Source organism: Tenrec ecaudatus, chromosome 10, assembly GCF_050624435.1.
Source record: "Tenrec ecaudatus isolate mTenEca1 chromosome 10, mTenEca1.hap1, whole genome shotgun sequence".
NCBI lineage: Eukaryota > Metazoa > Chordata > Mammalia > Afrosoricida > Tenrecidae > Tenrec > Tenrec ecaudatus.
In genome coordinates this window covers 78,086,407-78,107,866 of record NC_134539.1, presented here as the reverse complement: position 1 = coordinate 78,107,866, position 21,460 = coordinate 78,086,407, and the positions used below count along the sequence as shown (strand labels likewise).

The 21,460-nt window shown below is 57.1% G+C and overlaps 2 protein-coding genes across 3 annotated transcripts in view; one reads left to right on the top strand and one right to left on the bottom strand.

The window, feature by feature from the left end:
• Positions 1 to 5,758: 5,758 nt before the first annotated feature.
• On the bottom strand, positions 5,759 to 18,338 carry CRAT (carnitine O-acetyltransferase). Of its 2 annotated transcripts, none has more exons than XM_075560660.1 (14): positions 18,111 to 18,338; positions 15,538 to 15,801; positions 12,286 to 12,404; positions 11,233 to 11,286; positions 10,699 to 10,864; positions 10,244 to 10,418; positions 9,607 to 9,785; positions 9,124 to 9,224; positions 8,744 to 8,863; positions 8,438 to 8,560; positions 8,223 to 8,358; positions 8,008 to 8,070; positions 7,041 to 7,178; positions 5,759 to 6,610 (listed from the first exon to the last, which is right to left on the bottom strand). In XM_075560660.1, the coding sequence occupies exons 1-14, from the start codon at positions 18,135 to 18,137 to the stop codon at positions 6,395 to 6,397; spliced, it is 1,881 nt and encodes a 626-aa protein (XP_075416775.1). In that variant the 5' UTR covers positions 18,138 to 18,338; the 3' UTR covers positions 5,759 to 6,394. The 2 variants fall into 2 exon arrangements, with proteins under 2 accessions (XP_075416775.1, XP_075416776.1); XM_075560661.1 differs by lacking the exon at positions 18,111 to 18,338 and adding an exon at positions 16,408 to 16,535.
• A 709-nt stretch (positions 18,339 to 19,047) lies between these two features.
• PTPA (protein phosphatase 2 phosphatase activator) overlaps positions 19,048 to 21,460 on the top strand; it is a 48,633-nt gene continuing 46,220 nt past the window's right edge. Inside the window, exon 1 of the mRNA XM_075560659.1 lies at positions 19,048 to 19,181. Within this exon, the coding sequence (XP_075416774.1) occupies positions 19,151 to 19,181 (31 nt within the window). The 5' untranslated portion in view covers positions 19,048 to 19,150. The remainder of the gene's footprint in view (positions 19,182 to 21,460) is intronic.

Sequence of the window (21,460 nt, the reverse complement as noted above, 5' to 3'; positions counted from 1 at the left end):
CTGGCTCTCTCAAGTGGTGCATCGCACTGAGACCCACCACCCTTGACCGAGGGCATTCAGACCCCCCGGTGACCCGGTAGGACACAGGAGAACGGCCGAGGGGTTCCCAGGCTATGACTTGTGCCGGGAGCCGAAAGCTTGTTTTCCTGCTGAGAGGCTGGTAGATGAGAATTTAGCACCCCAGTATGTAATGCACTCCTGCCACCAGGTCTCCCACCTCAGAGCTCAACAGCTCCCCATTCCGGCGCAGCCTCAGGGCAGGCGAGCACTCTGGTCAACAGGAATAGAAGCCACGCGCCCTCCTGTGGGAGCTGCCAGTGGTCTCAGCCGCTGACCTGCCTGCCCGTAGCCGGCGCAGAACCACTCCACCAGAGGGCTCCTGCTCCAGGACTCTGTAGCCCCTTGACGGCATTTCAGTGCAGGTGGTTTCAGACTAGGGAGCCCAGGTAGTGTAGCAACCCTTCATCCTAGACTTCAACTCAACTCGGGTAAATAATCAGTAAATTCTATAACCAGAATGGAGACAGATACCCAGGTTCAAAGGGTGTGAGACAGCAGCAGTAGAAGCAACAGATGATGGAGACAGTTCATCAGATACATTGGGATGATCAGGGACAGACTAAATTGGTTTCCTATTTTAAAGAATGGGGTGGGGGGTTTACTATTTTCTCCACTATTTTAAAAGGCAAAGTTACATTGTTTCAATGCAAATTGACACCCACACTTGCACGTTCCCAGGTTTTCACAAAGAAAAACAGCTCACACTTCTCAGTGAAGACCCATTCTATGGCTAATCAGAGACTTTCAAACATGTTTTTCTTTAAAAAGAACATTTTTAATAGAGGAAATGCTGGTCAGCAGCAGGTTTCAAATGCTACTGCTGTTCTTGGAAAAAACAAAAGTGATGAAATACAGAAAATTTAGGGACCGCCTTTCATTATTTTGAACTCTTGAAAAAGATTTCCAAGCTTCTAAAATCCCAGCGTGAAGAACCATTTCTAAAGGGGGGTCGAGGTGGCAACCAACTCTAGCATAGCTCCTGGACAAAATGCGTGTGTGCGCGTGTGTATAGGTGAAAAACTTCCACAGGAAAAAAGGATATCCAAGCACTTAGTATTTTTAACTTCCTTCAAAATAATGTTTGATATTTGAAGCAGACATTTTGCTTGACTGACCAAGACGATGTTTTCTCCTTTGGGTTGTGTCTGCTCCCACGTCATGCAGAAAAGAACACAACAGAGCAGCCAGAAAAATGGCTCCTGGCACCTAGTGACTGAAGACCTAAGTGTGAGGGATACATGGGCCACATGCAGCCCACTGACGACCTTAATCCGGTCCATCAGGTGTTTTTGCCCCGTTTGTATTTAACTTCAAAATAAGATATGTGCAGTTGTGCATAGGAAGTTGTTCATAGTTTTTTTTTAAACTATAGTCCGGCCCTCCAATGGGTCTGAGGGACAGTGAATGGGCCCCCTGTTTTAAAAGTTTGAGGACCCCTGCTCTAGAGAAACAAAACCAGAACACTAATAATTTATATATATTTAGATAACATAAATAGTTGATTAAATTATGAAGCAGTACAAATGGGTCAGTGCAACTCACTCCCATGAGAGAGTTGTGAGACACTGGCAGTCTTTCAAGTCTTGAGGGCCGCCGGGTTGTCCTCTGTAGAGAGATTCAGGCTATCCCGGCACAGGCAGCAAACAAGGCAGGTCACCAACAGTCAGCCAGATGACAGGGTCCGACCGTCCCCAGCTCAAGAAATGTATATTCTAGTAGCGTGGTGAAGCAGGTCTTGAAGGAACCTCAAATTACAGCAACACAGTCCTCGGGTAAGCTGTCCCAGATGTAGTGTAGCTTGCACATGGAGGCACAGAATAAGCAAGGCAGCCGCACACTGGTCTGATGACAGAGCAAGAGAGAGGCCAGGCTCTCTATCTAATCCCATGTGTTCATTGGCCAGGTTGGCACTATAAGCCTTAACTATCTCAAGGGGTAACAGGAAATTAGACCCAAATTGAGCTGAATTTGTCCCTCAGTCACCCACCATTGCCATGACCCTTGTGGTCTCAAAGTCAGTACCAGAGAGTCTCACCCCTGGCACGGGCCAGAAACTCCTCCCATGAAAGGAGAGCTAGTGGGAGACGCTTCCAGCAAGTGACGTTCTGACCATAGCTCACTCCAGGCTTTCTAGGAAACTTGAGATTTGATACTTCCAATTAAAAATAAAAATCTAAAATGAAATATTCTAGAATGAATGGAATATTTGTTAGAATCCAAGGATTAGCTTATGGACATTTTAATGATTACCTGTTTTTTTCTAAGTAGTTTTTTGTTTTTGTTTTTAAGGTAGCAGATATATACAGATTTAAGAAGGAACTTTTGGGGAAAAAAAGGAACTTTTGTTCAACACCTCTCTAGCATCCAGTACCTACTCTAGGATTATAATGTGAATTCATTTGTAGTGGTTTCCAATCCATGTTCAAAAATGAGATTACAGCAAATAATGGAAATTTATTGATTCTGCAGGCTAATTCTCACCCCCACCCTCAATATCTTGTAATCCACCTTATTTTCGGTTTGACTAACAAGTACAGGTTAACCAGTAGATAAGTTTGTCCTTCATTAAATAAATGTAGGTCTGTTATTAAGAAACTGTAATTTGTTACTTTCTGAAATTGGCACTTAATAAGTTGTTACCAACTAAAGTTTCTCTAAAATTCTCAACAATTAAAAAAGATACACAATTTAAGACTGTTGAAATGTTACTGTGAAATTCCAATACTCAATTTATTATGCATAATTAGATCTTTAAAACCGACCATTTCCCAAAGACACCACTCTATATTATGAATTAAACTCAGGAGAGAATCCATGCCTCCTTCTTAAGAATGGTGCTTTTATCCCCCCACCCAACTATGACCTGTTTCCAATGTGCTAGCCCCATCACTCTGTCAAAGTCTTGATGACCCGCACCACTGACAAGAGTCAAAAGCAGAGAGCTGAAAGAATGTACTCCACTATTTTAAACTTGAAATTATTTCCAGGGAATAGAGAACTCTTAAAGTGGGCTCTGGCAGATGAATTAAAGGGAAAGCTAAGGTGCTCACAAGCTTGCTGATGCTCCCCGCAGAGCACTGGAAAAGAACCCATCCCAACCCCTTCTCTTGGGCCTCATTCCGACAAACCCACATTTTCCTCTATCCCCAGGACATGCCAGCCCCATCCGAGCCTGAGGCCAGCCTGGCCTCCCCATCCTTGCCTCATCCCCACCCCCAGCCCAGCCCCCTTTAATCATTCCTTACCTCTTGGCAGCCCCACCTGCTCCCCTAAAAGAAACCCAGCCCAACATGTCTTCAGACGCCGTGACGGGTTAAAGCCTGACCCCTTCGTTGACCTTTGTCCAAGGTCTTGTGGGCTTTTGGCCCTCAAGATTGACATCGCTCCACATCTGCCCCTTGGTTTCGGCCACGTAGGGCACCAGCCTCCCCACAGCCGAATGGGTTCATGGGGGGCTGTGTACTTGAGGGGTCAATTGAGGCATCAGACAAGATAAAGCTCCACAATTGAACCAGGTCTGGGCAGGGAGGGAGGGGTTCATGCATTCTCACGAGGTTCTCGGGCACGCAGGCCAAGGTAAGCACATCCGTAACAGGGAGGGGTTGTTCAAGAGGCACACGTGACAGGAGGGGAAAGCCCTAGGAGTGGATATGCACTAGGAAGGGAGGCATTAGAGGTGCGTGTGACAGGAAGACACATCTGTAACAAGAGGGACGGGCTCGAGTTGATGGCAGCTGTTAGAACCCTGGCTGACTGAGCTGGCTTGACCTTAGCAGTTTTGAACTCTTTTGGGGTGGTGGTGGGGTGCAGACAACCTACGACCCTTGTCAGAAGGGAGTGGGCCATACTTGGAGTGGGACAGATAATTGAGTCTGGTTGCTTTTCGTGACTGACAACCTTGAGACAGATAGCCTTCAAGCAGTTGACTTTCACGAGTATAGTGAATTTGGTGTGATGAGAGACATTGGAGGGAATGATTTACTTAGGAAACCGTGAGTAGGACGCATCTCCAACCCACAAATGTGAAGGTTCCTTCCATGGGAGCCCTGGCTTCCCAGACTCCTTAACATATGAATGGTGGGAGTTTGTCACATACACGCTCTTGCTCTTCCGGGGCCCTTTCCCACATGGCCACGACATTCCGGGGACACAGATCCAAAATCAAGGCTGTGTCAACTTGGATCTCTATCCGTGTAGAGGATTTAAATGACCGCCAACTGTCTTCCCCTTTATTGCATTTCAAATGGAAATATAAAATATGCTTCAAACAGTTCTTTGGCACACACGCACACACAAAATTGTTGAGGGCTTCCCTGGAATCTTTGGCCTCGGGGCCACCTCGTGACTTTATGGGTCCATATCTGGAAGTGCCTTCAGCTTCCCACGTGCTGCCACGGCAACCTACTTCCCTGTGTCCCCAGGAACCTTTGAAGATCTTTATTCCCAAACCCACCACTCGAATTGTGAGGTCACGGGCCCCGCCCTCAGGACGACCATCTTCATTTCTCCACCCTCTTCTGCATTCCTTTCAACGGGGACTGGGATGGTTTTAGTACTTGATGCCCCAAAGAATTGTGGGTGCTACTCCGGACAGCGAGAGCTCCAGGAGCTCCGAGGTGAAGGGAGGCCATTGCTGCTGAAGGGTAATTTGGAGCAGGGAGTTCAGACATGTATGGTTCCGGTTGGCCTGGCTGTGCCCTTTCCCTGGGTCTCCCTCTTCCTGCTGCCCCAGGTTGGGCTGTGCAAGAAGCCGCTACATCCTGCTGGGTGGCCTAAGTTTCCCAAGACTCCCAGTTACCCTCGGAAGGCCCACACTTGCTGGAGCTCAGGAGCAAAGCCACAGTGGGGCTTTCTTCTGGGTCTGGCCTCCTCCTCCAGGTGTCTGGCCTCAGAAGACCAGCCCCTCCCTCCCTGAGGTTCCATAGTAAGGGGCATGTCCTCTCCAGGCCTCACCTGTGGAGGTAGGGCCCCTTTATATGTAGTTGGGGACAGATGCGCTGGGAGATTCACTGAGGCTGCAGATTCACCTGGCGCAGGACTCACAGGCACCAGGTCACGAGCACCGTGCACATTTTCCACCAATGCTCAGGGTGTGTGTGTGTGGGGGGGGTGCAGAGTGGGGGCTCAGCCTTTAGGAACCAATAGGACCCTGGGCTGAATGGGCAAGCCTGACTTCAGGGGATCTCCACTCTGCCACCTAGTGGCCAGGTGACCTTCACTTCTCAACCTTGGTTTCCTTATCTGAAAAACAGGTCCATCCTCAGGGGGCTATTTCACAATCACCTCAGTAGGTATGTAGGGGTGGAGGGTGGAGAGTTCTGGTCAAAGGGCAGGAAGGGCTGGAGGCAGAACACCTGCCTGCTCTACCACCATTTTCCATTGTCCTCACCAGGGAGCTGCGAGAGGCGCCTGGGGGAGGGCCTGGATGTCAGCCCAGGCTGCCAGTCCACCACCGGATGGAACATCTTACAGAGGTGCACCCCCCACCTACAGGGCTCTGAGAGGTCCATGCCAGTGGTTGTGTGGGTAAGGGCAGGGCTGTGCCTGGCACTTGGTTGGAGCTGGACTTTGGCTCCTGACCTGAGCAGCCGCCCCTGACCTCCTCTGAGCCCTCGGGTTCCCGCTGGCTGCTTGGCACTGGCTGCAGACCAACCAGGTGTCCGTCCCACCCGACCTGCCCGCTCCCCTGCAGCATCTCTTTACTAACAGTGTCCCTTTATTGAGCCCCTCCTCTGGTGATAACATACAGCGGCCGTGAGCACGGCCAGGGGCTCCAGCTTGGTGGAAGTGAGAGGGGTGGGCTGCTGAGTCACGTTATGAACCAGAGCCCGAGGCCACCCTCGGGGAACAGCAAGCACCCTGACATAGGGCGGAGGGAGGCCCCGGGCTTCATCCTCACCCGGTGGTGCCCAACCCTGGGCCTGTCAGGTGTTGCTCGCAGAGAGGCCCCAGTGGCCTAGGCCCCCTCAGCTCTGGGCAGTGGCCTGTCTCCAGGTTCTGGACAGAGTGGAGATCAGCTCAGTGGATATCAGCTGCCTCTGGAGAGGAGAGAGAGCAGGGCCTGACCACAGTGGAGCTGGTGAGGACAGGGACTGTGACCCAGGCTCACAATGCTGGCCTGAGGTGGGTGTCTGGAAGGGGCCTGGACTCTACCACCGCTCAACCTCTGAGCGCACCCCACACTCGAGGGTCAGAGCAGGCGTTGAGATGACCCGTGGAAGGCACTTGGCTTGGGCCAACCAGTCTCATGAGGGGCTATCCTATCCCCTTGACTCAGTCAGATCTGGGGGAGCCAGAGGGAAGGGAGGCCCCCCTCAGCACAGAAGCTGTGGGCTCAGAGCTTGGCCCGGGGGTGGCTCTGCATCAGGGCGCGCATGTCCAGGAGGGCCTTCTCCAGGTAGTGGGCCAGGCGCGCGGCGTTGGTCTCGGCACAGCTGTTGTAGGCTGACACGGAGAAGTTGATGTGGGCCTCCATGGGGTTATAGCAAACGCCGTAGCCGTCTGGCACCACGGGCCCAAAGAACATGACGCAGTCTGTCTTGGAGGGGACCTGGGGACAGCATATTGTACAGCTCACCCCCTCCCTCCCAGCTGGCTCCCCAGCCCAGCCTGCCTTCCGGGGTCTCTAGACTTTTGCACCACAGCATCCAGCACAGGGGGCCCTCCCTCTTGTCCTCCTGCAGGGACCACTTCTGTTGTCAGCTCCACTACTGAACCTTCCCTGATAGGACCAGGCTTTCTCTCACCCTTCTTTCTACCCACAGCACAGCCGGCACGGGCTGGAACATGGCCAACTCTCTCATTGTGTCTCTGGCCCCAGGGCCCCTTCTCAGCCTGCACAAGCAGGCCCTGGTGGCCTCGGCACCCACACCGGTCAGGCCTTAGTTCCCCTTAGTGAACACCCCCTCAGCTCCCCGAAAGCCCTCTTCCCTCCCTGCCCCCCGATGAGGACTTGGGGAGGGTCTGGGCGAGCAGCCCACCTGGCTGGTGGAGAGGTTGAAGTGCATGGCGATGGCATAGGAGGTGTCCATGAAGATGTCGGGCATGCTCACCAGGTCCTCGATGGCCTGAAGCTTCAGGCCTAGCAGATGCCGGTCAAACGCCTCCCCTCGGATGGCCTGCAGAAACGTGGGCCTTCAGGAGTGGGGGCAGGGTGTCCCTGCTCTCCTCAGAAGCCCGTGGGCGGCAGCACCCCCCCATCCATTTGGGAATCTTGAGACCAGAATGTCCCACCAGGGGAGCCCTCACATCACAGACAGGGAAACCAAGGCACAGGAAGGGGCAGAAACCTGCCAAGAGAGACAGTGTATAGGACACGACTTAAAGAGTCTGGGCTCTGGAGCAGGGTGGCCTGGCACGTCCTGGCTCTGGGGCCGGGGGGTGGGCAGGCCACTTCTGTCTTGGAGCCTCGGTGTCTGCATGTGCAAAGTGGGGACAGTTGCTGCGTTCACCTCACAGGGCGGCCAGTCCACAGGGAACAGACCCCTGCCTGCCGTCAGGTGGCTGTGGACACACACAGAGCCTCCCGCAGAGGGCAGAACTGCCAAACTAACTCTTCACGGGAGTAGAAGTTCGAAATGCTGACCTTGAGGTGAGCCCTCCAGCAGGTGACCCACTATGCCACCAGAGCTGGTCCCCGCAGGGCGGCAGTGAGGGCTAAGTGGACGTCTACACAGGAGCCGGCCCGGCCAGGGGCTGCCGCGGGACCAGCGCTCAGACATTACCGGGTCCGAGAGCCCAGGCTGCTGCGGCCTCCCCATCGGAGGGCAGGCACAGGATACAGGATCAGGTGCCGGTGCTAGCTGTGGGCCCAGCCTCAATTTCTCTACTTTTAAAAAGGAACTGCACAGGGCAGTGCTGCTTCTAGCTGAACACTGGTGGTCATTTGCTATCGAGCGGGACAGACGGAGAGACCGTGGCTAGGGGATGCCGGTGAGCCTCACTCACCAGGTCGGTGTAGTTTCGATGGGCCTGCACGGCCTTCCGAAGCAGCTCTGCCTTCTGGTGACCCTAGTGAGTGAAGGATGGAATGGTTCTGATTCTTTGTTGGCTGCAGGGAGCTCAGCCCTAAGCCAGGCGCTCTCTGTAGGGCTGGAATGTCACAGGACCTCACTCCGTCAGGATGCGGTGAGCGGGTGGCCTGCCGGAAGGGGGCCACTCACCACCACATTGGCGTCATCCATGGCCTTGACAAAGGCCAGCGAGTCCATGGAAGCCGAGCGAATGGTGTCAGTGCGGCCCAAGTGGAACATGCGCAGGGAGGCACTTTCGTAGGTGGCACACGCCTGCCCGTAGATCCTGGGTGGGAGACGGGGCTGAGCACCCTCCCAGTTGGTCCACTGCCCCCTGCCCCCGGTGAGCAGGCAGCAGGGCGCACCTGTAGTAGGCCAGCTGCAGGGCCATCTGGATGAAGGCGTCCGGGCTCATCTTCTCAGACTTGGGGAAGTCTTTTCCAAAGTGGTGGAACACCACCATCGTGATGTCCAGGTCCTGGATCATGCTGCGAGCAGGGCAGGGGCCCAAGGGCACGTCAGGCAGGCACCTGAGGCGCAGGCTTGCAGGTGGGAGGGGATGGGAGAAGGAGGGGGCGGGTCCCCAGTAGCTCTGGCTCACTCCAGGGGCTGCCAGAGCAGGGTACGGGATGGGAGGGGAAGAGAGGGGAGAGACCTGGGGCAGGACTCACATGCCCAGGTTCTGCTTGGCCTTCTCGATGTCGCTCTTGATCTCTGGGGTGATGTTGAAGCGCAGCTTCTTGGGCATGGGCAGGGGCACCATGGGTGACCGCACCAGCTCGGGCTTCTTCCTGCATGGAACACGGGGTCAGGCCTCCACGTGCCTGGGCTGGGGTGGGGAGTGCAGGTTCCCTGAAGCTGGATGGGGTCAGCCCCCCCAGCTGGCCCCACTGAGGGCTGGAGAGAAGAGATGTCCCAAAGTCACACAACTAGTAGTGGCCGAGTCCAGGTCTTAGTGTGCACCCATGCCCCCGGCGGGCCTCCTTTGTTGGCCTGGCCGAGAGCCCTGTCCCCAGGCACCGGGGAGGGGGCGGGGAGGACCTGCACTCACGTGAACTCGATGACATGGTCCAAGAGTGCCACAATGGGGGGGCCCTCGGCCGCTGCGTGCTCGTACACAAGCCCACAGGAGCCGTCTTCTGCCACGATGAACTGTGGGGTGGGGGTGGAGTGCCCGTCAGCCCTCGAGGGCAGAGCTGAGCCCCTCCCTCCTGTAAAATCCCAACAGCTACCCTGCTTCAGCGTGCCGCCCTGGGCCCTGGCAGTGACCCTGCGGCGGGCGGGGTAGGTGGTGTTTCTACCACCCCCCCATTTTAGAGGCACCAAGCGGGAAAGTCATGGGTCCTGAGCTCTCTACCCAGGTCCGGAAGAAGAGCATCCGGTGGCTTCTCTAATAATCCGGACCCTATCATGACAGGCTGCTGCTGCCCAATAATTACAGCTGCGTCCAGCTTGCTGGCTTCCTGCTTGCTTTATGAGCCGGAGGCCGGGTTGGGGGAGGGGGTCTGAGGGGGGCATGGACAGGGAGGCCCACCTGCAGTGTCTTGTCGAACCAGCGGTTGCCGCTGTTGAGCTTGCCGCCCCCGCCGTGCAGCATCTGGCCGGCCACGTGGCTGCGGTATGTGTCCTCCGAGACCCTTGGCATGGGCGCGTCCAGGCACACGGTGCAGATGCTCTTCTGGATGGAGCGCACTGACTCCCGGTTCACCTTGTCTGTGGGCAGGGAGTGGGGGTGGGTGGTGGTGGTGGGGTTCTCCCAGCCCACGGGACCCCTCTGCTGCCTACAGGGGTGGGGGGCGAGGCTTGGCGTCTGGAACATTCTGGGGCACTGGGCATGGGGGTAAAGGACTCGAGTCTCACAGCCCTCTGTGAGGAAGGGGTCAAACTCACGGAGGCAACAGAAGCCTGAGGCCACCCGGGGAAACCAGCGTGGCAGGGAGTGCCACCCAGAGGGGCGGCCTGACTCTGGGGACCCTTCCCTGGCAGCTGGAGGGTCTGCAGGCTAAGGGCTGAGTGGGTGTGGAGGCAGAGCTGGGCTCCTCCGCAGGAGGATGCAGAATGGACCCCCAAGGGGAACTGTCGGAAGGAGCCCTGGCTCGTCCTCTGTATGTGGGGCAGCAGTCAGAGGAGTGGGCTCAGTGTGGGCCCCAGCCTCCCTGCTGGGGCGGCACCTTTGACGAGCGTGTTGTACGCCTTGGCCCAGGAGTTGCGGTGGTTGGAGGTGAGGATGCCCACGGGCTCCTTGTTTGTCTGCAGCGATGAGTTCCACACCTTCTCCAGCTGCGTAAAGAGCTGGTCCGAGGTCAGGGGCGTCCCGTCGCTGTGGTACACGTCCACTTCAAAAAACTGCCCGGGGTCGGAGAGAAGGTGGTCACCTCCCTATACCAGCCTCCTCTGGGCCTCAGCCACTGCTGCTCCGGTCCAGGGATGGGGGAGGGAGCCCAGGGCCTGGGGACTCAGGCCCAGCGGGAGGGGAGGAGGCCTGGGCACCCAGCGGGGGCGGCGAGGCCCACACACCCATTCCTGGGAGTCAATGGTTGTGCCAGTGAAGGAACATGCTGGGCCTTGCTCTACCCCCCTAGCCGGTCAGGTGGGGGTCCACAGTGGTGGGTGGCAGGTTCCCCACCTGGTAGTTGTGTACCACGGTGATGTGCATGGGCGGCTTCTTGGTCTTGCTGAAGTTGACAACCGAGTCCTGCTTGGGGCCTGGCACACGGCAGGAGGACAGAATCTGGTAGTACTGGTTCATGCACAGCGGCTTGCCCCCCAGGTACTCCACAGGCAGGGTCTCACTGTGGGCACAGAGGGATAGTGAGGCCGCCGCCACTGGACCCAGGATGTGGGGAGAGGAGGACTGGAAGGAGGGACCTGGTCAGTGGGGCTCTTGAGACAGGCCCCTGGTGGCAGGGCTGGGGCATGCTCTCCGAGGCTGGCCCTCCTGGGAGGCACTCTGCAAACCCCAGGCTCGGTCTGCAATGAGAGCAACAGGCTGGGGTGGCGCACTTGGGGGGGGGGGCTCCCAGGACAATGTCATTGGGAGGCAGTCACAGCAGCAGGCGCAAAGGACTTACTACCCAGGTGGCAGGCCAGTGTGGAGTGGCTGTGTTAAATAGGTATGTTCTGGGAGGGGGCTGGAGAGGGTGGGGTGGGGGCTACGTACTTGTCGATCATGGCCTTGAAATCCAACACACCCTCAATGAGCTTGGCCGCAAACCTGGGGAGCAAGCAGAGGAGATCAGGTGTGATTGCACCGCCCACAGCGGGAGGGCACGGCGGGCTGATTGCTTCACTCTCGCAGCCTGAGCCGCTGCTCTTGCCATCTCTAGAAGGGAGGTGTGCACGCAGGGAGGAGCTATTGGCCAAGGGCTGGCACAACGCATCACGGCTAACGTATGGCAACAGGATTTGGGCTGGATTCAGGGGCAGTGCTGGCAGCTTCCACACCATGGCCCCAGGTCCTGAGCAACAGCCTGCGTCGGCCTATGGGGTGTCATCTGCCCTGAAGCGTTGCTTATGGAGGGACCTGGGGCTGTGGAAAACCCATGCTCCCCTCTGGCTCCTGGGGCTCCTGAGCCACCTCCCTCCCTGGATGTTCTGGGTCTGAAGGGGGGCTTCCTGATGACACCAGCCAGTCTGAGGCCGGGAGCTGCCCTTGGTCTCTAACTAAGTCCTTGGGTCTGAACCCACTCTCTCTTCCCCAGGGTGTCCAGGTCCCTTTAAGGGCAGCAGGTGGTAGCCAGAGCAGCGGAAGGAGATCCCCAGGCTATTTTTATCCCTGAGAGGACTGGAACAGAGGCCAGGGAAAGGTGATGTGGCCGAATGTGGGCCAGAAGACTGTGTACAAAGGTCATCCTTGTGGCCAAACCTAGAACCCAGGAGAAAGTGAATGCCTAGATTGTAATGGGGCGGGGGACCCCAAGGCTTAGGGGTCTTGGTGACTCGGTGGCTAACAGGAGACTTTGCTGCTAGAGAAACCCTGCCCCCTAGCCCAACTGGGTCCATGCTCAACTACGACCTTGGCCGGTTCTATGCCTCAGTTTCCCCACCTGTAAACAAAGGCTGATGCTCCCCACTTCACAGAAACCTAATTTTGGGGATGAAGGTGAGCCCACCGCTCCTCCTCTTCCCTGGGGACCTTGACAATGCTTGGAGTCTTACCCTCTGGCTGCTGGCTGGTCCTCTCCCCAACCAGCCCCCAGCACCAACCACTCACCGCAGCTGACCCTGCAGATCCACAAAGTCCTGCTTGGGCAACACCAGGCCGGGGCTGGAGTAGATGACCACAGGCTGGCGGTACTGGAGGTACGCCGTCTTGAGCCACCACTCGGAGAGCTGAGGGGAAAGGGCCACTCATCAGGAATCGGAGGGGACCTGGCTGGGCCCTCTGCCAACCGCAGACTCTGCGTGCCTTGTCGGACGACACTTCTGATTCTCTCTCTCACATGGTGGTGAAACATACACAACAAACAAATCTCCAGGCAGGGAGCCAGGGGCGTCGTGGGCTCCACACTGCCCTGTGGACCCCCCAGCCCCTCTGCAGGAGGAAGAGGAAGCTGACCGCTCTCACTGAGATCTACATTCTCGGCAGCCCCCAAGGGGCCCTTCTACTCTGCCCTGTAGGGTGGCTATGAGTCAGAATCAACCCCATGAATGAGGGGTACAATGAAGGAGCCTCGGGAATGTGGTGGGCTAACCAGAAGGCCAGCGGTTCAAACCCCACAAGCCGCTTCATGGGAGAAAGGTGAGGCCATCTGTAAGGACGCATAACCTCGCAACCCCAGGCAGTCACTGTACTCTGTCCAACACGGCTGCTATCTCTGAGCTGAAATGGACTGGGCTGCAGGGGTAGGACACTGTTTCACTTGATGCGGAGTGCACTCTGCATGTTACACCATCCCTACCTTTCCCCTGGTTACTCCACCACCGTTAACATAACCTCCGTCCCCCTCACGCAAACACTTGCTCTAGGCCTGTCTCCTTCCCTGGGACCCTGGGAGCCCCTCCTGCCTTCCTGTCTCTCTCTCCAGGGCAACCTGCGCGAGCTAGGCTGCTCGTGGCTTCCCTCGGGCTCCCTCAGTGGGAAATGTCTGCGTGCTCCTTCTCTGATGGTTTCTGCTCACGGACGGGCGCCCCAGCTCGTCTTTATTTATTTAATTAAAAATTATTATTTCCCCCCCCCAGCTATTGCTGTTTCACTGCAGTGGAGCCGGGCCATTCTTGCTGCTGGCCATATGTGGGGTGGACAGCTCAGATCTGGAGCACCACTCCCCAACGTCAACCCTCTGACCACACGCCCATCATCATTCCCTTAGCTCTGAGAGGGGGAAACCCCCAAAACCAAACCAAACAAAAAGAATCTGAGAGGGAAACATGATAGGAAGCAAAGCTGGACTGGATGGAGGACGAAGTCAGATAGGGAAATAATAATTATAACTTATCAAGGGTTTGGGAGGGAAGGTGGATGGGGGGAGGAAGGGGGAGGAAATGAACTAACATCAGGGGCTCAAGTGGGAAGAGAATGCTTTGAAAATGATGATAGCGGCATATGTGCAAATGTGCTTGACACACTGGAGGAATGTATGGATTGTGATAAGAGATTTAAGAGCCCCCAAAAAAGTATTTAAAAAACCCCCCAAAACACAAAGCTTGGCCCGGGGAAGAAAGAAGGAATGAGAAAGAGTTTTCTTTATTTTACAAGGTTCCTGTTAGTGATAGTACTGCTGCCCATAAAAATGCTGCTTAGCCAGAGAGAGGAAAAATGGGGGAATTCAGACAGAGCAAGGGCAATGGATGAGCTGGAGAGTCTCCAAAGAGGGAGGAGAGGGGAGCGGAGAGGAGGGGATCAGGGTGGCAGAGCAGTCCTCGGACCCTGGTCCTCTGTGGACTGAACTGTCCTGGGTGGGACGACAGGGAAGCAAACACCTCTGCTGAGCCTGTGGATGCTCTCAGGGTTTGGGCTCTGTGAGGGGGAAGCTCCCGGCACAGGTAAATCATTGTCCTGGTGACAAGGTGTGGATGGAAGAAATGCTGCATTTCCTCCCGATGTCTGTCCTCTGCCCTGCATCAGGGTGGTTTCTGGCAGGGACAACAGTGTTTCTCGGGGGTCACCCAGTGTTTCTCGGGGGGCACACTCATAGAATCAGGTCTTGGAGCTGTGCATAGTCCCTACTCCCGGGTGACTGCCACGAGCAAGGCTTACAGGCTGACTGCAACCCCCGGCCCCCCGCCCTCGCCCCCCACCAAAGCATAGACCCAAGCCTCATCTCATTGGCAGCTTCCCTAACCCTTGGGGACGGAGGGCCCTGCTGGGCTTTCTCACTCCACATCTCAGAGAGGGATGTGTCCCTTCACCACATGGGTTTCTTTGGGAGAATGCTTGTTTGGGGCAGGTGATCTGGCCACTAGCACTGGGGCCCAGAGCTCGGGGTTGACCTGTCCCAGATTGGAAAGCAGGCTACCATGAGAGGACTAGAGCTTTGAATCACCCAGGGTCCTCTTGAGAACTACTGTGTGGCTCTGGGCTTCGGTCTACTTCTCTGCGCTCCAGCTATCTCCTCTGTGGATCACAGAGACTGACAACCTAGGGAGGTACTGAGAGCCGGCTGGGTCAGACTAGCGTTCCCTTCCCCTGGGGACAGAGTTGGCTGCTCTCCAGCCAAGAGCCTCTACTCCACTGGCAGGAGTCGCTGGAGCTTTGGGAGACAGGAAACCCCACAGGGGCAGTGCCACCTCAGTGAGAGTCACTGAGCTGGAGGCTGGTAGAGACCCCCAAGGGGCACCCAGTGGAGAGGGGATGCCTCCACCCCTTCAGTCAGCAGCTTCTGTTTGAGATGGGAGTTGCAAACAAACCAAAGTTGGAAACCCACTGGGTCCCAGCCTCTGGGGTCCTACCAGGGCCAGTGGCCTGATTCTAGAATCCAAGGCTGAGCACCCCCCAGCTCGGTACCTGCTACCCAACACACCACAACTCCCACATACTGGGTGACATTCCATGGACCGCCAGGGTCAGAGTCCCACCTGCCCATCCCACATCTCCACTTGGAGGTCCCACAGGCCCCTCCTGGCCCCTTGCCGCCATCGGCACACCTTCTTCCTGCCAGGCCCCTGAGTTCACCATGCTGACATCTTCCTTCCCTTGGGGTGATGTCTTGGGCCAGCCTGTGGGTTTCTGACTCAGGGCCATGGCGATCCCCTTCGGACTTTACAGTGAAGTGGAAAACTCTTCGTGACTCCTGCCCCCTTGATCTCCCCAAACATGGATGTCTACTCCGAGCCCCACACTCACCCAGCGCCCTCCCTGGGGCCAGAACAAGCACTCAGCCAAGTCTCGGGGTGAACAGCACGGTGGCCTGGGATGTACAAGTTGGGTGCAGCCCATGGGTCCCAGTGAGGGATGCCTTGGACCTGTCTGCAGACCCCTCCCATGAGAATGAGGGCTCCATGCACCTGTTGCTGCGGCACTCACCCAGTTCTCTGTTTTCTTGGCCCGGCGCTCCAGCCCCTTCTGTAGGCGGTCCCCAACACCCCCTGGGGCCCGGAACTCATCCACCAGTTGCTTGGTTTGTGTCCACTCCTCTGTGCTCACGATGGGCTGCAGCGCGCTGAGGTAGTGGTCCAGTGAGAGCTGCAGGGAGGGCACGGGCAGCCGAGGCAGTGCATCCTGGTGTGCCTTGAAGCGGCCCGAAACCTTCGTCAGGGAGGTGGGCTTGAGGAAGCTTAGGGGCTTCACCTGCAAGCAGCAGAACATCCTGCTCATTCTCTCACAGCGTGGGACAGGAGGCCTTGCAGAACCCCAAGCTGCCAGCCTGGGCCCTTATGTGTTCACCAGGAGGGCAGAGACAGCCTCCTGGGCGGTGCTATACATGCCCCGGCCCCAAGCCCTGGGGCTGTGGGTGTACCCATCTTGTAGGGGCCTGGAGATGCAGCTAGGGAGAAGGGAGGGCAGGGTGTGGCCATTGATCTTGGCAGGACTCTGGGAACAAAACTGGAAGGGATGGCATCTGTGGGGGTGGGGGTACACAACAGGGACCTCCCATCTACCTGGATGCACTGCTGCCACCTCCCTCCTGGACTCCCAGCCCTTTCCATGTTGAGCAATAGGAAGAAGGGAAAACCAGAGGGAGTCAGCAGAGGACAGCACTTGCAGGTGAGGCCAGGCCTCGGACCCTGCCAGCTGGGCAGTGGGAGGAGGGGACGGGTGAGTGCGATGCTGGGGCCAGAGAGCTAAGCAGCCTGGCATGGAGAGACAGCGTCCCAGAGATGCTGGAGGCCAGGGGACAAAAGACAGGCGGGTCGGAGGCAGTGGAGAGGCAAGTGCAGAGGCTCCTTTCCATACCTTCTCTCCCTGCTGCCCGTCCTCCATGGCAGGACTGAGGTCCTGAGCCCTGTCTGTCTGTCTGCTTTGGGCTGGATCTCTAAGCCTAACTGTGCTACTGAGCAGGCGAGTAGAGCCTAGCAAGAGGCAGCCACCTGCCTGGGCTGGAGAGAGAAGACAAGAGCCAAGATTCAGGGGGAGGCAGGCTCCGGGTCTCGTTCCAGCAGGTGTAGGGTGTTTCTACGCCTCTAGCACAGCAGTTCTCAACCTGTGGGTCTCAACCCCTTTGGGGGTCCAACGACCCTTTCACAGGGTGGCCTGATTCATAACAGTAGCAAAATGACAGTGATGAAGTAGCAACGAACATAAATTTATGGTTGGGGGGGTCACCACACATGAGGGGCTGTATGAAAGAGTCGAGGCATTAGGACGGTGGAGAACCACTGCTTTAGAGGTGCTCTACCTCCCTGCTTCCCAAAAGTAAACCTTCAGAGGTGGGCACTGGAGGAATAGGACATGTTCTCGTTTTCTCCTCTGATTGGGCTCGATCCCAGGGAGGCTGGCCAAAAGTTATTTAATAATCCACCTGTTGAGATCTGTTTGATGAGGGAAAACTTGGCTGGAGGGCAGAAACTACCTGGCTTGCTAACATTACACCACTTTCTCTCAGTCAGCCCTGGAATCGGGGCCTGGGGAGGGCCAGAGGTGGGCAATGCTCACCAAGAATCCTGCCCGTCCCCTCCCACTCCCTCACCTCCATCCCATCTTCAGGACTTTTAAGGTCTTTTGGGAGACCAGGTTTCCCTCGTTTTGCTTCAGCTCATGAAGCCGGGGGGCCAAGAGTGGAGGGCTCTTAGCATTAACTGTAAACCTTGCCTCAGTTTCCCCAGCAGGCAAACCATCAGTTCAGCCAGGCAGGTGGTTCCTGGGGAATGACCAGGAGGTTATGGATGACATAAAGGCCCCTACAGTGGCAGTGGCAAGTATAAGGAGGGGCGCATCAGGGCCCAGGGAAGCCTTGAAGAACCTCTAAGTTGGTCTCCCGGCAGGGCAGCCAGGTACCTTCAGCCCCTCTGGGCCTGGTAATGTCTGTTTAAACATCCTTCTTGGCCCAGGCAGGGGAGATACAAGCAGAGATATTTCTGGACCAGCAAGGACAGGATTCCCAACCAGGGAGGGAGCATGCTCTCTGGGGAAGTGTGGGGGCAGAGGTGGGTAGGCCAGCCCAGGGGGTAGGGCTGGTGGAGGTGACACCTGCTACATCTCTGGGGTGTTTGGCGATTTATTCTTCCGAGACAGTTCCAAGGAGGCTGGCCAGCCGGAGAACGGGCGGCATGAGTTCAGGGCCGCCTGAGTAACAGGGTGGTGCCAGGCTGGGCACTCCTTGCCTGTCTCCCTCGACACTGGCGCGGCAGGCAGGCACAGCGTTTGGGGTGGGGGTGCTGCCTGAAGCCAGGGACTTGCACTGTCCTCTTCAGGTCGTTAGAATTTAGCGGTTCGAACCCACCTCTCCTCCTCTGCCAAACCAGAGAAACGCCACCGCGAACCCTTCTCCACCTGCCGACCCCAGTGGGCAGCGGCCTCTCAGTGCCACCCTGCTGTGTCACCGCGGTGGCCCGGTTCCTCATCCCGGAGCAGCTGCTTGGCCTGCTCTGTCCCGTGGCCTTCCCGTCCCGTCCATTCCCGTGTAGGGCCACTTGGGCCGTCCTCCCAACCGCACTCACCATGGTCCTGGCCGCGAAGGCCAACATCTTGCTGCCCGCCCGCGGACAGTCCGCTCCGCCCCCCCCGCGCCGGTCAAAGTCCGAGCCCCCGCCGCTGCGGTGCCCGTAGGTCCTCGCTAGGGCCGCCCGGCCAAGGTCGCTGCGTCACCGCCGCCAGCCGGTAGAGGCGGCCCGGCGCCCACCCACCGGACGGTGCGGGCGGGCGGGCGAGCAGCCGGGAGGAGGGAGGAGGATCCAGGGGGCGGGGCCTGAGGTCGGCTGCGGACCCCGGCCGTTGGCGGCGATCCCGGGGCGGGGCCAAATAGGGGCGGGGCCTCCGGGGCGGAGCCTCCGGGGGCGGGGACCCTGGGGGCGGGGCCACCGGAGGCTGGGCTCTAGGGGCCGTTAGCGGTTGCATACCCTGGGGCGCGCTGGCCAAGTGGAGGTCACCGTCCAGCCTTTCCTCCTCCCCGCCCCTCGCCTCCACTTCGAAGGCCGTCCGCATTCTGCTCGACTCCCCAGTGCAGTTGGTCCCCCTGAGCGTTCCTCTCATAACAGCAGGAAACAGCCCAAACGAGGCTGACAGGGGAATGTCCCTTCATATTCCTCAGGGACAGAGTCCGTGTCACGCACAAAGATGACAGGTGGGGCCTGCCCCGCAGAAACATGGCAGCCACGCCAACTAACCGTGGCCGCCCCGCACAAGCACGGCCCCCCGGCTTCTCACCCTAGGCCCCGGCGGGCCGTTAGCGGGTTGGCGGCGGCGCCGGCCGTTGGCGCGCATGCTCCCGAGCGCCCCGCACCAACATGGCGGCCGCCGGCCCGTGAGCGCGCCGCCCGCGCGCCGGCCGTTGGTGGGCGTGCCCCGAGCGCCCCGCATCAGCATGGCGGAGGGCTCCGCTGGGGCGGCTTTAACTCTCGGTGGTCCCTTGTAGCCGACCAGTGCCCATTTCTCTGGGAGGCCCTGCGCCGGGGTGGAGTGGGGGGCAGGAAGGGTGGGTTCGGGGGTGAAAGGTGAGAGGGGACCGCAGGCTTCCGGGCTAGCGTCTGGCGAGAGGAAAATGGCTGAGGGCGAGCGGCAACCGCCGCCAGGTAGGGTCCAGACCGGCTTGGGCGTTTGGGGGGAAAGGGGTGTCGTGGTGGTGTGGGTGCGGGCGCATTTCGGGACCCCGAGGTGGTCTTTGCCAAGAGAGCCACGACCGCGGGCTGAGTGGGCAGCGCCGTGGCCCGACGGAGAGGCCCTGTCCGCTCCGGGCTCCGCGTGACCTGGCGGGGAGGCCGCCGGGGCGGGGAGCCGGAGACTCCTCCGTCAGAGCCTCGGCCGCTCTCGGAGCCCCTCCGTGTGCTTCTGCCGCCGCCGCCGCCGCCGGCCCGCAGTTCGAAGCACCCTCCACCCCGGGGAGAGCGTGGCCGTCTCCTCCCGAAACTCAGACGGTTCCGCGCTGGTGTGGAGGGTCGCTGTGACGCCGTGAGGCTCTTGTTTGTTTGTTTGTTTAGCCGTCGGGGGGTGGGGGGACTGGGCTTGACCACCCCCTTTGCCAGTTTCCTCCAGAGTCAGAGCTCTGCCCACTCCTCCCCGTGCCCTCTGTCTGGGGCGGCCGGGCTCTGGAGTTTCAGTGGCCCGGGATTTGTGGAGAGAAACTCCCACCTGGTGTCTACACCCCTAATTAAAAAAGGCTGGTTGCGGGAGGAGATGAGCGAGGGAGTCTGTCTGGCGTCACCCACTGTAACTTTGATTTACACACGGTGGCTGCTTCTAGTTCATCTCAAAGAACTGGAAATGCAGGGTGGAGGTGCTGGGCTCCCATAGCTGAGCAGCGAAAGGCTCGCGACGGACACTCTTCCTGGCCCCGAAAAGGGAAACAGGCCGAGCCAGACACAGCGGATGTTTTGAAAGCAGTTGATGTTGCCTCAGCCCTGTCTCACTTTTGTGATCCCTTGGAGAGTCTCAAAACCAAACCAAACCCCAAAGCCAAACCCATGCAGTCAAGTGTTATCAGACTCACAGGGCCCCATGCCCATAGGGTTCTCTTGCCTATCTATAATCTTTATGGAACCAGGTCACCAGCAGGGCTGCTGCTTCCGTGGTGTCACTGTGTGGGTGTGAAATGGCAGTGTTTGGGTTAGCAGTCAGTTGCAACCCACAGACTTGAAGAGTCTCGAAATCAGAAGAGGCGTGCTCTCCACCCTCCCACGAAATGTGAACAAAGAGCTGGACAGAGGCTTGTTAGGACATTTGAAACCAGGTATTCATGTTCTTTTAAATAAAACCTATGTGATTGCTCCCTTCAAGATCTGGTAACCACATCAGGAGAGATACAACCCAGAACTCACTGCCCTCCAGTTGATTTCAACTCAGAGCAACCCCACGAACCAGGGTAAAAGTGCCCTTGTGGGTTTCTGAGATGATAATTCTTTTAAAAACTACTTAATTAATTAATTAAAATCATTTTATTGGGGGCTCGTACAACTCTTATCACAATCCATCCATCCATTGTATGGAGCACATTTGTACATTTGTTGCCATCATCATTCGAGATTATAACTCTTTATGGGAATACAAAGCCTCGTTTTTTTCTCCATGGAGCAGCTGGTGGTTTTGAACAGCTTACTTTGTGATTAGTAGCCCAATAAACCCACTACACCACTAAGGCTCCTTCAGGAGCTATAAAGCAAGAAAAATAACCAGTGACTGTATCTCCAAAGAATGATGGTGGGAGTGATGGGGTAATGTGGGGCAAGAGAGAGCATATATGTACTGATTCAAGAAATGACCTCAGATCAGTGGTTCCCAACCTTCCTAATGCCTCGACCCTGCAACACAGCTCCTCATGTTGTGCAGTGACCCCCAACCTTACAGTTATTTTCATGGCTACTACATCACTGTCATTTTGCTACTGTGATGAATCACGCGACCCCTGTGAAAGGGTCGTTGGACCTCCTTCTTTGACAGTTGAACCGGTGCTAGGAACAAGAGGACAGAAACCCCGCTTGACTCAGACAGTCAAGGGGGGTGGGGAAGTTGGCTTTTAGAGTCACACGAACGTGCTCTGCCTTGCAAGTCTCGGTCTCTGTGAGCCTCAGTTTTCTTCTCTCTTAAATGGGGTGACTACTCCCTGGGCTGCTAACTACAAGGTCAGGAGGACAAAACCACCAGCTGCTCCTTGTGAGAATGATGAGGCTTTCTACGCCCATCGAGAGTGACCGTCTGAGCCCCACAGGGCAGTGCCACCCTGCCCTTGACGGTGCTTTTGAGTTGGCCTGGCCTTGAGGCCGTGAGTGGCGCTCTCTCCATAGAGTCCAAGTTGTCCACTGTGACTTTTTTTCAAAGGTGCTTCAAGTTGAACCCGTAGCTAGGCCTCGTCGTACTT

Coding starts and splice junctions, on each gene's coding strand:
- CRAT (XM_075560660.1), bottom strand. CDS start 18,137: ATGTTGGCCTTCGCGGCCAGGACCATG. Junction 10,419..10,698: donor CCGTGGTACACAACTACCAG/GTGGGGAACCTG, acceptor GACCCCGGGCAG/TTTTTTGAAGTGGACGTGTA. Junction 8,561..8,743: donor GCCAAGCAGAACCTGGGCAT/GTGAGTCCTGCC, acceptor CCCTGCTCGCAG/CATGATCCAGGACCTGGACA.